This window comes from Astatotilapia calliptera, chromosome 23 (assembly GCF_964374335.1).
Source record: "Astatotilapia calliptera chromosome 23, fAstCal68.1, whole genome shotgun sequence".
Taxonomy (NCBI): Eukaryota; Metazoa; Chordata; class Actinopteri; order Cichliformes; family Cichlidae; genus Astatotilapia; species Astatotilapia calliptera.
In genome coordinates this window covers 932,524-948,902 of record NC_137443.1, presented here as the reverse complement: position 1 = coordinate 948,902, position 16,379 = coordinate 932,524, and the positions used below count along the sequence as shown (strand labels likewise).

At 45.7% G+C, this 16,379-nt stretch overlaps 1 protein-coding gene across 1 annotated transcript in view; it reads left to right on the top strand.

Moving 5' to 3' along the window:
• fbn3 (fibrillin 3) overlaps positions 1–16,379 on the top strand; it is a 66,516-nt gene that overhangs the window by 28,209 nt on the left and 21,928 nt on the right. Inside the window, exons 7-16 of the mRNA XM_026157845.2 lie at positions 2,398–2,595; positions 5,490–5,615; positions 9,700–9,825; positions 12,643–12,795; positions 14,200–14,418; positions 14,520–14,663; positions 14,839–14,958; positions 15,060–15,185; positions 15,264–15,386; positions 16,005–16,280. Of these exons, the coding sequence (XP_026013630.2) occupies positions 2,398–2,595; positions 5,490–5,615; positions 9,700–9,825; positions 12,643–12,795; positions 14,200–14,418; positions 14,520–14,663; positions 14,839–14,958; positions 15,060–15,185; positions 15,264–15,386; positions 16,005–16,280 (1,611 nt within the window). The remainder of the gene's footprint in view (positions 1–2,397; positions 2,596–5,489; positions 5,616–9,699; positions 9,826–12,642; positions 12,796–14,199; positions 14,419–14,519; positions 14,664–14,838; positions 14,959–15,059; positions 15,186–15,263; positions 15,387–16,004; positions 16,281–16,379) is intronic.

Below are 16,379 nucleotides of genomic sequence, written 5' to 3'. Positions count from 1 at the left end.
GGTACTCTTTCCAGCTAAGCTGTGATTGCTGCTCCAGTCTTTGCTTGGCTAAACGCTGCAGCTCGTGCAGATGTTGTGTTTTCCATCATGTACACAGACAAGCAGACGCATCCTTGTGTGTTAATGTGTGTCAGAGACCGTCAACAGTGGGGCATTGCTTGAGAAAGAATGTGCATGCATATATATTTAATTTAGCAGACACGAATACGCTGATGAACTTGGCCGCTGCGTTTGGTTATGCAGTGTTGTTCGATGACTTGAGCGTGAGAGAGTCCATTTATTTTTGATGCAGGGACAAAATGAAACACAGGAGGCTGGAAGACCCAGACTTTTATTTTTTTATTTGGATTTTCTTCCTTTTGTTTCTTTTTTAATGTCAATTTAAACAGTTTGGTTTTAACGGATAAAGCAATCGGAATTTGTTTGCTTCTCTTATCTGTCTTTCAACTCGCTGTGTGTGTCTGTGTGTGTGTGTGTGTGTGTGTGTGTGTGTGTGTGTGTGTGTGTGTATGAAGCTATTCTTCTATGTCACAGTTGTTCAGAAACCAGTATTTTTTGATAAAGAGCAGTGTTATCAGTTAGACCTTTATCATTGATTGCACTGGATTTATTGACAAAAAATGTAAATTATAAATTACCAGCAGTTTTATTCTTTTTCTGTTTTATTCACTTTTAATCTGGAATTAAATGTGCGTTTTCTGTTGTGCACAGAGGCGTTTGCATGCATTGTGTTGCTTTAGAGCTAACCATGAGAAAAATGCATCACATACAGTCGGCCATGTGACACCAGGTCACATGAAGATGAAAGCTCAAAGAGCAGATGAGGGAGGCAAGCAGGAAGCAGACGAGAGTGAAAGACAAACAGAGCTAAAGTAGACAAAGAGAACGAAGACAGATGGGTGAGAGTTGCAAACTGCTGCGTGCTCAGTTTGACCTACTTTCTGCTCTTTTTTTTGCCTCTCCTACTTTTTGGTCCATTCTCTGTCATCCCCTTTCATATGGCACAAGGAACGAATAAGGGCAACAAGACTGGAGAATGACAGCCACCACTTCTCGAATCCTCCAATCTTTCATCTCGTTTTGTCCTTCAGAGCTGAGCGGGCAGCTCTCTTTCTCTGTCACAGCCTTGGCGAGCCAACCATGCAGTTAGCCTTTCATTTCATTGTTAGTCAATCTAACAATCTGCTTCTTTTTCTCTCGTACTTTTCTTTTAACGAAGGCTATATTAAGTTTGGCGCCACTGCAGAGAACTTAATAGGCTTTCTCCCACAAGAGAAGCAATCATTAGGCTGTATGTGACTGAGGGGACGAACGTCGTGTTGCTGAAATGGTTTCAGCTTGAGCTCACCGAGTCTGATTTGTGAAGTGCAGTTAACAAGATTATGCCATTTACACTGGCAGGCAGCAGTGCAGCACGAGTGGTCAGTGCTTTTCTCGTGCAATTATTTTTGCCGTTGTTACCATGTGTGTGTAGTTCTGAATGTCTAGAAAAATACAAGCATGTCCAAAAACAAAGCCCAGGGGTGTGTGCGGCGAACTACTTACACTGGTGTCCTCAGTAAAGTTTGATGATAAACTGATCAAACCGGAGCTCTGCAACCTGTGAGCTCAGTTTGTCACAGCTGCACGAATCAGTCTGACGTCTGCGATGCTCGTGTTCATTTCAAACACAACATTAGTGTCGGTCATTAGCAGCAATGTGTTTTTGCACAGCCAAAATAAAAGGCATTGTCCCCACGATAGATTACAGAAGTGTTCAAAGGCCCTTTCATTTCTTCTGTGGCAGTTATTTAGCTGGTTGAGTCATAGCTGTGGCGGAAATTATAAGCTCCACTGTTTAGCCTGCTGTCAGCTCCTCGTTAAAGAGCTGAAACGTGCTTCAGTTTGTCCGTTGAATGTGGTTCTAATAGAGGCTCTAAATACGCAGAAGTTGTTCTTATCAGATTGCCAAATTCCTGCTGAGTGAAACCACTTTTACAGCCTAATGTGAGCAAATTTAATAAGCTAATGTTTGAAACCTTGAAATCTGAACTAACCTGTTTTAGTGGAACCAAGCCTCCTGTTGTTTATCGAAAGTCTTGGACTCCTAAACTTGTCTCCTCTTGTTTTTAAACCAGTGCTCGATACGTTTAAAGAAACGAAACTGCAGGCATGTGTTTGAAAGGCGAGTCATCTCTCCAAAATGTTGCACCAACATGTAGTAAACAAAGAGAGGCAGGAAGACTTGCAGGAAATATACCTCCTGCATTTAGAAATGTCTCATTAATGTACTGTGTGGTTTCATTTAATCCTGCACCAGATGTGCTGCAGGAAATGAATCACTGCTTTATCATTAATCAATGAAGTATTAGGTCAGCCACCAATTAACAAAGGATTGATCTCACTGTTAAACTGCAGACTACAGGACGGGGCCATGTTTCACCCAGGTGAACAACCAGATGTGTCAGGGCCAGCTCAGTGGAATCGTCTGCACCAAAACTCTGTGCTGCGCTACCATTGGCCGAGCGTGGGGCCACCCCTGCGAGCAGTGTCCTGCCCAGCCCCACCCCTGCAGACGAGGCTTCATACCCAACATCCGCACTGGAGCCTGCCAAGGTCAGACCTCGCTCTCTCTCTTCTTGTCTACACACCTGGCAGAACGTCTTCACCGCTTCATGTTAACAGAGATGAAAAAGGACGCACATAATAACACACGCACGCACACAGACGCACACACAGCACGATAAACATCCAAACCATCACTTTATCCATCATCGTCTCAGCTGTACAACATCCTCAGACTAGTGATAACAGCACAGAGCGTGTTTACATGTACACAGGAGTCCGGATACGAGCTTGTATTTTCCCGTTAAGGTCTTAATTTAGCTGAAGCTGTCGGTGCGGTGCCGGAGCGGTGACGCCGCACGCGTGACGGGGCCACGAACGGTAAAGGACAGGAGTCGACCGACACATAGTTTGGTTGTTTTGAACTATTTGCTGCAAATGTGTGACATGCTGAGGAAATAAAGCCTCAGCCTGTTAGTTTATTAGTTTCACAGTCCTAATGGGAAAAACTTTGAGGAAAGTTCAAACACTGTTTTGTTTTTTTCCAGCGATTTGTCCTGATAGTGAACCAGATTTGGTGCATCCACAACCTAATAAGCTACGAAAACAGAAAGTTTCATTTCATTAGAATATTTGAAGGATCTTTAACCACTTAGAGGCAGCTCCATAATGTAAAAGGAGGATCTTTTAAACATTGTGGGATGGCTCAACAACACATGAAGGCTTGTTTTCTAGTGCGGTACTAAATGCATGTAGTGAGAACAAAATGAATGAAATGAAAGGAGGCTTTTATTTTGGCTAATGCACGAGCTGTATACAAGGAGGGATGCACAAAAGGGAACACAACCAAACAACCTGACAAAGAGGGGACGGGTTACACAGCGACACACACGAGGGAGCAGAATACACGTGAAAGCCATCAACACAAGGTGCCGGCAGTTACAAACACCGAGGAACAACAGCAAACTCAGCTTCAAACAGGAAGTAGACCAGAAGTGAATACCAAACACAGAGACGAGATTCATGCTAAACATCATAGAAAGACAGGAAAACACTGGGAAAGCTGGAATAACAAACAGAATCAAAACACAGACAGAAACAAAATCGGAGGCATTCCGAACTAAAAGTCCAATCCACCAATCCCAGGTTAGGATCCGCTCACGGTCACAGCGAGGCAAAGAGCAAAGAATCACATTCAGCCGACTCGAAGTGGGCGGGCACTGAGATACATTTTTCTGAACTCAGGCAACCTCAAGTAATCTCTGCACAGAGGATGGAGGCTTAAGGGAACGGGAATGTCTTCAGCTTTCAGTTACAGCAAACTGCTTCCACCGAGAACTGCACCCTCACAAAGCATCCACACGGATCCCTTTGCCATTACTGCTCTTTAACACATGCAGTGTGGACATAACACAGTGATAAAATCAGGCGAGCAGAGCGACAGTAACATGAACTGAGAGTCCCCCTCTTTGATCGACACCCCCCCAGATAAAACCGGACTCCCTCTGCGTGCATATCTTATAACCTGAGGCCTTCTCCATGTTTGCCTCATGTGGAGGTCATGTCCACTGCAGAATGATCACAGTCAGGCCCTTTGTTGCTTCATCCTGGTGGGACAGTGTAGACTTTAATTTAAATAATATAATTTAGTGCTAAACTCAGCTAAAGCCAGAGCCTTAAACCTAATAACTGACAGGATGCATGCAGATGCTTGTTGTTTAGCTACAGCTTTATTTCTTTACAGCTTCAAGCCGGCTGTGTGCAGATGCATGCAGTTTTTGCTAGTTTCGCCTCTGTCAGGTGACATAGTGCATCGCTTGTAGAGCAGAGCAAGGCCCAGAAAGTCCAGACACACAAGTGTCAGAGTGCTGGTAGATGCTTACGGTAAGTATTCAGCTTATCACCTCAAACACAGCTGGGATGAATGCTGCGTGTAGCAGTAATTATTTACAGTATAGGCCGAGTGTGTCTGATGAGATGGTAATTCCACAGTTCACTCATCTATATGTATAATTGTCTTATTTATGGGGTAACTGGCAAATGTAAAGGATGTGGAACCAGTATGATTTCCATTGAGCTTCCTTTCTTTTGTTGCCAGGTTGCTCATGTGTCACTAACTCCTCTCCAGGAGTCTGTGTCTGTGCTTCCATCTCTCTCAGAATATCTGTTTCTGTCTTTTTCTTGTCTTTAACTCACTCACACACTAAAGATACCTAATGCCCAGAGAGCCAGGAGCAGCGTCTTTCTGGCAGCAGCACAAAGCACACATGACTCTGAATCCAAATGTAAGGACTGAGCTCCAGGCTCCGCGTCAGGACGTTGGCCAGTAGTTGCTTTCTTTCCCAGCCCGTGCCACGGAGAGCTCATGATTGAACAAACTGTTTCCCATTAAAGCAGCATTGTATGCAGATTTATTCATGTTGCTCGGTGTTTTTGAGGGATTAGCCACTCACGGTGCTCTGACTCTACTTAGTGGTCGGCCCCAGACAACATCAGAGGTATTCCCATTTGTATTTTTTTATGTTGAAAGGAGTACGCCCACTGACATATTCCCAATACTGGTAAAAGTGACTCACATTGAATGCTGGGAAAAATGTACATTTAAAAAGCCATTTCCTGTTCAGGCAAGAGCTGAAGCGGGTCTTTCTGGATGTGGTCTCAGACTCTGCAGCCGGTGCCAAGTCACTGCCTGTTTTAACTCATTCTCTTAGCAAAAAGAAAAACCAGAGGAGAGTTACAGCGAGAGAGTATTTGCCAGACACAAAAAGATCCTGTCATTAACTGACACCATGAACGCTGCATCTTGTTGAAGTTAGTCTGTGCAGGTTTCATCTTTATAAGACGCTGTGCCTCCCAAACTTTGGGGATCCAGTAATTACTACAACCTTTGTTCTCATGTGCGTTTGCTTGTCATTCATTTCAGTGTCTTTGCTTCCTTTTTGTAGATGTGGACGAGTGCCAGGCAGTGCCAGGGCTGTGCTCTGGGGGCAACTGCATCAATACCGTCGGCTCCTATGAATGTAAATGCCCTGCTGGCCACCGTCAGAGCGAAACCACCCACAAATGTGAAGGTAAGCCTTCTAAGTAAGAGCTAGGAATATTTTAGAACGACTATATGAAAAAATCTGCATAAATAAAGTGAGCAGCGAGTAAGTCAGATAAGTTCCCATCTATCTTTCTTAAGCGTTCTTGAGCAAGGCATTGTTTTCCTCCTGAGTTCATGGTGCTAATCTGCATCTAGTGGCTACAGATAATTAACCAAACGCATTAAATGGACACAATCGTGTCAAAAACAAAAAACCTCTAAAAGTAAATGAGATTTTGTTGATTTAACAGGGAGGCAGTCGAGACTGTGTACTTTACGATAACTCCGGGTTTGCTGGGATTGGCTCGACAAATCTCCACAGGCGCTTTAAAAGCGGAGACGTATCCAAAGTTAAAGTAGTCCTGACATGTGCGCATAAATACACACAAACACACTGAAGCACGTGCACGCACACAAGCGGGATCACGTTACAGCGTGTCGATTGGGTGGAATTTAAACGATGCCCAGGTTAAACAGTCGGACAGTTAGCGAGGCAGGGGTTGTGTCTGTTGGACCGAAGCCGATGTGTTCGTAGTCGTCTGAGAGGATTACAGAAACTGTTTGAGCCAGATGACATTTACTCTGCTGAACAAGACCGCGGGTGCACAGCGTGTGAATCATTGTCCTGCTTCATGAGCAGGAGTAACAGCAGCAGCAGATACCAGACGAACACAACTGTTTATATTTGCTGGGAACTTTGGTTCCCACCTTCAGATTCATGAGAGGCAGTTACCGTCACGCACAAAAAGTAATTCATGTCTCCGTGAATGGAGCAGGAAATGAGGCGGATGAGTTCACTGAATCTACCAGAGTCACAGACGTGATTTTAGCGAAGCCTCGAGGGCCTGTCCTGCAGGTATTAGATCTCACCCTGGGTCAACATACCTGATTCAAATGATTAGTTCATTCCCAGGCCTCTGGAGAACTTCAGGACATGTTGAGGAGGTCATTTCAATCAGCTGTGTTGGATCAAGGACACATCAAAAACCTGCAGGACGCCGGCCCTCGAGGCCTGGAGTTGGACACCCCTGTTCTAAGGTTTATGAAGGTGGACACAAACCCCCCATAATCTTAGATTTAGCAGCTCTTTGTAAGCTTTTTGTCACCAAGTGTTGGCAATTATCACATCTCCGCATGGCCTGTTAGACTGGGGTTTGGCCCATGGGGAATATGTGGTGCAGCAGTGCAGCCTGGGTAAAATAATCACAAAACTGAAAATGTGTCTAATGAACTCCAGTAGTTGTGACTTGTGACCTATAAGCAGATGATCATCTTAAATTTGAATTAACATCTAGTACCCGTGATTTAGCCTAATACTGACCATGAACACCACAGCTTGCTCTGCACCCGTCCCAACAGGATGCATCACTGCAACCTTTCACCTCCTTTTAGGGTTTATTCGACGGTTGTAGGGTTGGGTAACCCTAACCCCACGTATTTCATCTTTATTTATCTTATTCTTATTTCCTTTTGTTGCTCCCTGTCTGTCCACAAGCTTCTGTACCTCTAGCTTGTGGACGTGTTGTGGGCCCAGCTGCACAGAAACACTGTGTATGTTTTGTGATATTTGTTGAGCTGTTTGAAAACTGTGAAACTACCTGCTGGTTTGAAATACGCGCTCATCCTCTGTACTTCTGGCTGGAGCCTTGAACCAGATGCTAAAGTTTCACAACCACAACTTTATTGACATCTGCAGCATGAACGCAGCGATGAGAAGAGAGAAGAGGAGCCGCGTGTGAACTGTGGGATGACTTTATTTCTTTAGTGCTGGTCAAAGCACCACAAGAGTTCCCACCAAATATTTCCCATTGTAAAATTGCTCTTGGGCAATCAGATCATAGAAAGCATAGATGACCACCAAGACACAATGTAATCTGATTACTCAAACCACTCGTTGATGTGGCCTGGGAGACATTTGAGCACATATTTATTGTGAAAGCAGCCTGCTGCCTGTCTGGCAACAGCCTGCCTGAGACTTTGGGATCCTTTGGGACTGAAGCAGTAACAGAATATGAGTAGGTATGATCATAATAATAGCAGGTGACAGCAATGAAATTGGTTTTATCCTCAGAAAACAGCTGAAATAAGGTGTGTCGTGTGAAACATGTTCGGCAAACGACTTCTTTTGGTCTTATTATTCAATTATTTTGAAATTTGGTTGAAAAACGAGCCCTCGTGCTGTTTTGTTGATTTCATTATTTATATTGCCATTTGTTTGTTTGACTCGTGCAGAGTGAAGGAGTAAGAGTTTAGTGTTTGCAAAGCTTGTAAAAAACAAAAGGACAATTGTGGCGTGTACGTCACAGATTCGCAGGAAACCCGTGTTTAGTGAAATCTCCCTCACAATCTGACCAGATCCTGTGGGAGCGTTTTATTGAACAAGCGGCCACAATGAGAGCTTTCATTGTTAGAGGAGTCGTGTTTTGGAGCGGTTGAGATGTCGTGGGTGTCTGATCACACAGTACCTGAACCCACCGGGACACCTGTTGTTTTCTGAGCTCGGTCTGCTTAACAGCCTCTGCTTTTTACCCTCCTTACCCTGTTTCTGCCTCGCCTTTCATTTTTCTTCCATAAATACAGTGGAAAGGCTTTGGCTCAAAACCAGCTGTTAGTGCTGAACAAAGAAACACTTAACAGCATCTGGGAGACCTAATCACTGCACACAGACCTCACTGTTGCCCTCAGATTCACATGCATTTACTCCGGTTTTCACATATAAAAGTCGCAATTAGATTAAAAAATGAATATTGCACTCTAGCTTATCTACATGTATGTGGGAGTTTTTCCCGTGTGCACACAGTCGTGCACACGCAGCAGACTCGATGGCTGTTCGCAGACATTTATTCAGGTGACACACGTTTCCTTTCACACACACAGGCAGTCCCTCAAGCGCTGGAGTAACGTCTGGCTTGCTGTTGCTGACGTAAGGTTTATTTGCCTGGGCTTTTACAGCCTCACCTCGGCCTTCAGCAGGGGGAGGACAGCCTGTAGCTGCACACTGAGATGCAGGCACATAGAGACAAAGGACGCGTGGATTTAAGTTACACACTCTTCACTCCTGCAAAGACAAACACTTACACCACGCTTTTCACTTTTCTAGCTGATCGCATTCAGCACACTCGCTTGTGTGTTACTGCACGAGCTGCACCGATGCTGTAATTATACAGTAATTACATATATGGATAAATAAGCGTAACACACCATAAAACTTTGGGTTCCCTCATCATGGAGCAACAAGGACCTCTCTCACAGGATAATACAACTTGAGCTCGACGCTGTCGTACCTCGATGCTCTCAGACCAGCATAAGTCTGAGTCCCGCCGTGCTGCGTTTGGCTTTTATCCTGTTCTGAATTTAGCCTCAAGTCGAGTCGTAATTTCTAGACTGAAAGCAACTGTGGTTACTACATTTACCCCGTACTGTTTATTTCTTTTTTTTCATTGCACAACAGGACTCATTTTAACGGAAACATTAACTGTGCATGAATTTATTCTCTTTGCTTATTTCATACACTTACTGGCAGCCACGCTGGAGGCTCGGCTGGCAGTGCAGGCTGTCCACCAACAGGGCTTCATTTTCAGCTTTTTCTGCTTAACCACGGCCAAGACACCAAATGTAAGAGCGAGGGAGACGTGCATGAAAAGGTTCTGTGTTAGTCTGCACATGTCCCGTTCCCAGCCTGTGATTGTTGTTCTTAGTTTCTTCTGTTTGTTTGATATTTTGTAATCTGATTGGTTGTTTTGATGTTACCTTGATGCATTGGTCAGCCGGATGTGCTTTCCTTCTCCGAGCCGTGTGGTTTACTGCGTGATTGTTCCTGCTATTTACACGTTTGGCTGATGAGCTCGAGTTTTAGCCAGAACAGAACAAACCAGAAGTGAAGTAATTCCACTTTGTCAGGCTGCAGATCCATTTGGTTTCCCCCGAGGGAGAAACTCTTGCTCCAGTGTAATAAACTTTTACTGCAGCGTGCTACTGCATCCTAACAAAGAACTGAACATTTGAACATCAGCAGATGTGCTCCACGATCAGATGAACGGAGGTATTTATGATGTAACGGCCTCTTTCAGACATCGACGAATGCAGCACCGTTCCCGGTGTGTGCGACGGAGGAGAATGCACCAACACCGCCGGTAGCTACGTCTGCACCTGCCCACGAGGCTACATCTCCAGCACAGATGGCTCCAGATGTGTGGGTGAGTCACACATAAACAGTTTCGACGTTTCTTTCTCTTACAGTTGTGCACTTCCTCGCCCCCTGGCTCACTAAGAGCTCCACATCTGGCTGGTAACCTCCCTCCCTCCCTCCTTCGCCGCTTCCTGTGAGTGGAGTTCTGGTGAATCGAGCGGCAGACCTGTGGTCGCCATGTGCGGGAAAACAAACTTACACACATTATTTGTCCTTGACAGCATTAATCTGCTCTAATGTTAGAGCAGATTAATGCTCTAACATTGTGACTCATTCACACACAGTGACTCACACACAGTCCGTAACAAACTGACATGTCGAGTCAGACTCTGGAGTATTAACGGAGACCGTATGGACGAGGATTAGCAAACATGCAAAGGGACAGTTGATATTTTATTCTTATAAGACTTATGAGCCTCGTAATATGATTTACTTGTGAAAGTGGCCTCTGTATGCAACGTCATTTTAGGAATCAGTGTGTGATGATGTGACAAAACTGCAAACAGGGGCACTTTCATGATTAAATAAAAAGTATGAGCGAGTACAAAGTTAATATATACACGTTTTCTGCTGCGTTCCCATATGGACTCCCCTACAATCCTCCCCCCATATGGAGCTTCAGCATTAATATGTCATTTTGCTCCAAAACGGACGACATCAGAGGGAAAAGCAGCCTCTTTGCTTCCATCGTGCTTTCTTAAACTTAACATTCCTATATTTAAGTTATTTCCTAGTTTCACATATGTCATCCATCATCCGTGGAAGGTATTTGGCTCGCTGACTTTGTTTTGGAAAAAGTGGAGCTTTGTGTGAAAATGTCAAGAAGAGCCTCGCGCAGATGTGCAGATGTGTGCATCCGTACGGCGCGTACACAGAGCGCGGGAGATGTCACAGGTAGAGAGCTCGCAGTCATGTAGGGGATTGTTGAGCATCGAGCACGCGGTGAAAGAAACAAAGAGCGAAGAGATTCAGACAAAAGCTGTGACCTCTAAAGTCAGGCCTGAGAAGTGAAATGTACGTCCCTGCACGACTTCAAACCTTGCTAATCGATACGTGTGCTGACGACCTCCATCTCTCAAAGAGAAATGTGGTTTCTTTAGATCGATTGGTCAGCGTCGTACATGAAAAAGGGGTCGTGCACGTGTCTGACTCAGTGCTCCGGTCACCGAATTCAGTCCTTCTCCATCTGTTTGTCTTTACACGAGGCCATTTTTCTCCCTTTATCACTTTCAGCCCCGTTATTCTCCTTTCCCCTAAAGACCTTATTCTCTCACTTTATTCCCGTCTCTCTCACACCGTCCTTCTTCTGCCTGAAGCATGGCTCGCACCACAGCTCGTTCCCTCAGCTAGCAGCTCAGTGATTTACTCTGGAGCTCATTTTATCTGTAAGTGGAACAGTTCTCTTATTCTGTCTCCTTTTTAAAAAACCCCAAACTGGAGTACTCTCACACTCCCATCCTCCTCCATTTTCCCCATTACATCCCTCTGACATCCACATCCTGAGCCTTACTTCTGTGGTTGCGGTTTGATGTTGGTCTTGCTCCTGTACATCCTTGGAAAGGCTCGATTGAGAGGAAACCAAGAGGAGATCAGTAAACTTATCCCAACCAATCAAAAAGCCCACAAAACTGGGCTTAAAAACAAAACACAATCTGAGCTTGTTTCCTCAACATGTGACTGCTGGGCTCTCAGCTCCATACATGATCTCTTTGGTTTTTGTGGTTAGAGTAAATTCACAGGAGTGAATCATTTTTACAGAGCATACTGTTTGTTTGCTCTCGTGTTTTAGAAGCAGCATGTTTGTTCTCGTCTCTGTTGGATGCGCTGTGCTGTGATGAAGTGGACCGCTGGGACCTGTTGGGGCCGCTGACAGTAATCAGAGCCTAATGCTCCGTCACACAGTGAAAGTTTGGAAGAGAAAAAGAAAAGAAGACCTGTCCAGTCAGTCAGTCTGTAAAAACACCTCACCAAATGAAAGCATATGCTCGTGCACTGGAGCAACACTAGTGAGCAAACCAACATCTGGATCCAATCGAAGTCATCACCATCCTCATCAGCACCTCCCTCCCCGCTCCCTTTCTCCTCCACCGTGCCTAAAGCTGCGTCGTACCGTCTGGATCTTATAGTTTGTGGAGTTGGTTGCGTGCACTGTGTACTTGCATGTGTGGAAGGTATACCTCAGTGCTGCCTGCAAACATGAGCCTGCGTGCTGCACTGTATATGTGTCTCGCAGCACAGCACCGCATGTTCTTTCTAATTGGCAAGAACTGCGCCACATGGAACTGATTAATTCCAGACTGCTGGCTCATTAGTGAGTTAATCGACTTGCACTCCTCCCTCAGCCCCTGACCCCCACCCTGCTCCCTAGTTTTTCCTTTTCTTAAACATCTCCTTCACGTTTGTCTTGCAGTTTATAAAAAGATAAAAATGCCACTTTGCCTTGATTTTTTCTGTCTTTTGGTTTTTGCTTCCCCCTCAGTCACCTCCTTACATACGCTCATTGAAGCCCCGCCCCACATCCTGCCCCATTGACCCCGACCTGGCCGACTGTAACAAATAAGACCTCTCTTTTGGAGGCCCTTCAGATGCCTGCTGTTAGTTGAAAGCCCAGGCAACCTTTCCCACTGCTAACCTATAAAGAAACTTCCTCCCAGGCACCACACAGAGGGCAGCACAGCCTTCTGACCTAAACTTGTGTTGATTTGAATGTTTTAAATCGTAACTCAGCGGCCTGCGACAAAGCTTTGTTTTGCTGTCCTGTTTGCATGAAGTCTTTAAGTTGTTGCTGTATTTTCAGCAACCTGATATTCTTCTCTTTCTTCAGATCAGCGTGCGGGAACCTGTTTCTCTGCTCTGGCAAACGGTCGCTGTGCTGCAGATCTGACTGGTCAGTACACCAAGATGCAGTGCTGCTGTGAGACGGGACGATGCTGGGCTTTAGGGCAGATCCCTGAGATGTGCCCCGTCAGAGGCTCTGGTGAGTATATGTTTAGCTCATTTGTATTCATATAGCACCGACACAACAAGGTCACCTCGAGGTGCTTCGTGTTGTGAGGAAAAGGTTTTACAATAATGGAGCGAAAACTCCACAATCAAATGACCCGCTACAAACAAGCACTTGTCAAGGGTGGGAAGGAAAACCTCCCTTTAAACAGGAAGAGACCCTGGCCCAGGGAGGTCTTCCTTCTCTCAGATGGCCCCGCCCCTTCCTGAGCCTGGTCCTGCCAGAGGTTTCTTCCTCCCCACTGTCGCCAAAGCGCTTGCTCATATGATTGTTGGGTTTTTCTCTGTATGTATTATTGTAGGCTCTACTTTACAATAGAAAGTGCCTTGAGGCGACTGTTGATGTGATTTGGTGCTGTGTAAATAAAGTTGAATTGAAACAGAATCGCTGTGACTGGTTGGGTGTGAGGGGACAGGACAACAGACACGCTGTGGAAGCGATCCAGACAATAATAATAACTACTGATTAAATGCAGAGAGCTGCGTAAACACAAAGGTGACTGATAAAGAAACACCCAGTGCATCATGGGAATCCCCCAGCAGCTGCCTGTTGCAGCATGACTGCTCCAGCTCTGACTGTAAGCTTTAAAAAAGCCTCATCATAAAGGTAGAGAGGGCGTCCTTCTCCCAAACCCAAACTGGGAGCTGTGGTCTGGAAGCTGGAGGCTCTGCCTCCCGTCTGTACTTCAGCTACACCATGTTGGCAACGCTTCTTAGAGAGTTTTTAGGAGAAGCTGATAATAAAAAATACATGTTGGCTCATTCTGTGAGATACATATGAGATTAAAATAAGGAAAAACCCTCCAGCACCTTCAGCACAGTCAAACTAAACGACGCTGTAAGCGTGAGGCTGAGTTTGTGTTGCAGCTCTGACATAAAGGTAAGGGCATCATCCACTGATGAGCATGATGTCATGAACAAAGAGCAAACAAAGAAGCATGGAAAGGACTTATGTGGACATAATTACCCATCATCCCCCTGCTCAAGCTGCGTGAGACCATGTGACCCAGACTCTGTTGCAGAGTGCTCGCTCTCTTCCCCCGTTAAACTTCGGCTCGTGTGCTTTGATTTATCGGGACTTCCCAAACTAAGAGGTTAACATTCGTCCATGTTACCTGCTAAAAAGCACGTGTGCATACATAGCTGCATGTCTATTATGTGCATGTCGTTTTCATCATATTACTCAGTCAGGTTCTACTCGATGGCCTCACTGCAGCTGAAGGAAGCGGATATTTCAGGTGGATCCACGCTGCAGCTTTAAGCGGTCGAGGCCTCTCAGTCCACATCGCTGTAATAATCCACGTAAATGGTTTTTCTTGGCTCTCTGAATCAAACAGTTGTTGGGATCTTCTGATCTGTGCTCTGCTTTCTCTGGCAGATGAGTTCAGGCGTCTGTGTATTGTGGGCGTTCCTCAAGTACACGGTTTCTCTCAACACCACAATGGACACTACCCCTATGGATTCAAGTTCCCCAATGGCAACGGTAACGGAGGGATCGGCAACGGAGGAGGAACGTTTGGGAACAACGGAGGAGGAACGTTTGGGAACAACGGAGGAGGAACGTTTGGGAACAACGGGGGAACCGTCCAGCACATAAGTCTGTCCCTCTGTGCATCTGAATGATTCTTTTAAAGGAGATTTAGATGACAGACTTTGTGTCTGTGCTGTCTGCTTCACGGGCCCGTTTTGTCTCCTCAGGCACCGTTACTGTGAATGAAACGGTGGACGTGTGCAAACACTTTACCAACCTGTGTCTGAACGGACGGTGCATCCCAACGCCGACAAGCTACCGCTGCGAGTGCAACATGGGCTACAAACAGGATGTTCGTGGGGAGTGCATTGGTAAGAAACACGCTGCATGTTGTGGAGGGTACATGCAGCGCCGCAGTTAACTGCATGCACTGCACTGCCATCTTCTGCCAGTCTAAGGAACTCGATTCAAACGTGGGTCTGAAATGTGAAGCGTGGTGTTCGTGTTTATTCTGACCTTTTATGTGCTCTTATTCTCCCGCTCCAGACGTGGATGAATGTGTGAGTAATCCATGTGTCAATGGAGACTGTGTCAACACAGATGGATCATACCACTGCAAGTGCCACGAGGGGTATCAGGGAACCCCCACAAAACAGGCCTGCATTGGTATGTCTGTGAAAACAAAGTCACATCATAAAATCTGTGTTTTCCTTTCAAGTTTTTTACTTTCAGAGAGCATTTAAAGAGCCGTCTTTCTTCTTTTTAAGATATCGATGAGTGTATTGTGAATGGAGTGATGTGTCGCAATGGCCGCTGCGTCAACACTGAAGGAAGCTTTCAGTGCATCTGTAATGCTGGCTTTGAGCTCACCCCTGATGGAAAGAACTGCATTGGTAAGGAGCAAATCCAGAGACGGCTGAAGCTCACATAAGCCGGCAGCTCTATGAACGTTTCCTCTCGGTCCGCTCTAGATCACGACGAATGTGCCACCACCAACATGTGTCTGAACGGCATGTGCATCAACGAGGACGGCAGCTTTAAGTGCATCTGCAAGCCTGGCTTTGCACTTGCACCCAGCGGGCGCTACTGCACCGGTATGTCGATTTATTAAGTACAAACGCAGACTAACAGTCAGCCGAAGACGTTCTGCTTCAAAACGGCGATGACAGATTTGGTGTTGTTTGAAATTCTGCAGATTCTCCGTTGACCTTTTGAAGTTTTGCTTCAGTAGTCAGAGTATTTGAGGCTTCCCCCAAAATGCTTTTATGCAGAGCCCAGAAAAAGAAAGATTGATGAATTTCCGAATCTCTGTCGAGAGATTTTGCCTTCAACATTCAAGAGGAGCCGCCATTCCCATGACGATCGTACCATAGTACAGAGCGCTCGCACGGCCAAAACACACACGGCTAAACCAGATCATCTAAACTCTGAGTGACCTTGTTCTGTCTTCATGTACCTGCAGACTCTGCAAACATCAAACTAAACCAACACTATTCTTTTTTCATCGCTGCATACAGCAGGCTACTTTGAATAAAACGAAATAGAACAAAATAACTCTGCATGCACGAAAAGAACATTTGAAGCAGCTGTGAGAGAGTAATGCAAACAATAAATCATTCTGGAGGAAACCGGTTGTAATTCTGGTTGTTATAGTCTTGTATGACAAACCGAGCGTGACCCGATGTGATGCATTGGCACCGTCTCTCTGTCAGATATCGATGAGTGTCAGACACCTGGCATTTGCATGAACGGCCGCTGCATCAACTCCGAGGGCTCCTTCCGCTGCGAGTGCCCACCGGGCCTGGCTGTCGATGTGGATGGTCGAGTGTGTGTGGACACACACATGCGGACCACCTGCTACGGCGCTATCAAGATGGGCACGTGCTCGCGCCCGTTCCCAGGTGCAGTGACCAAGTCGGAGTGCTGCTGTGCCAATCCGGAACATGGCTTTGGGGAGCCTTGCCAACCTTGCCCTGCCAGAAACTCAGGTACCCTCTTTGGTTCATCTTACACTTGATTAGCAGTTATGGTCTGAAAATGATAACGAAGCCGAACATTCAGCTCGCACAAATCTAATTTTCATCACA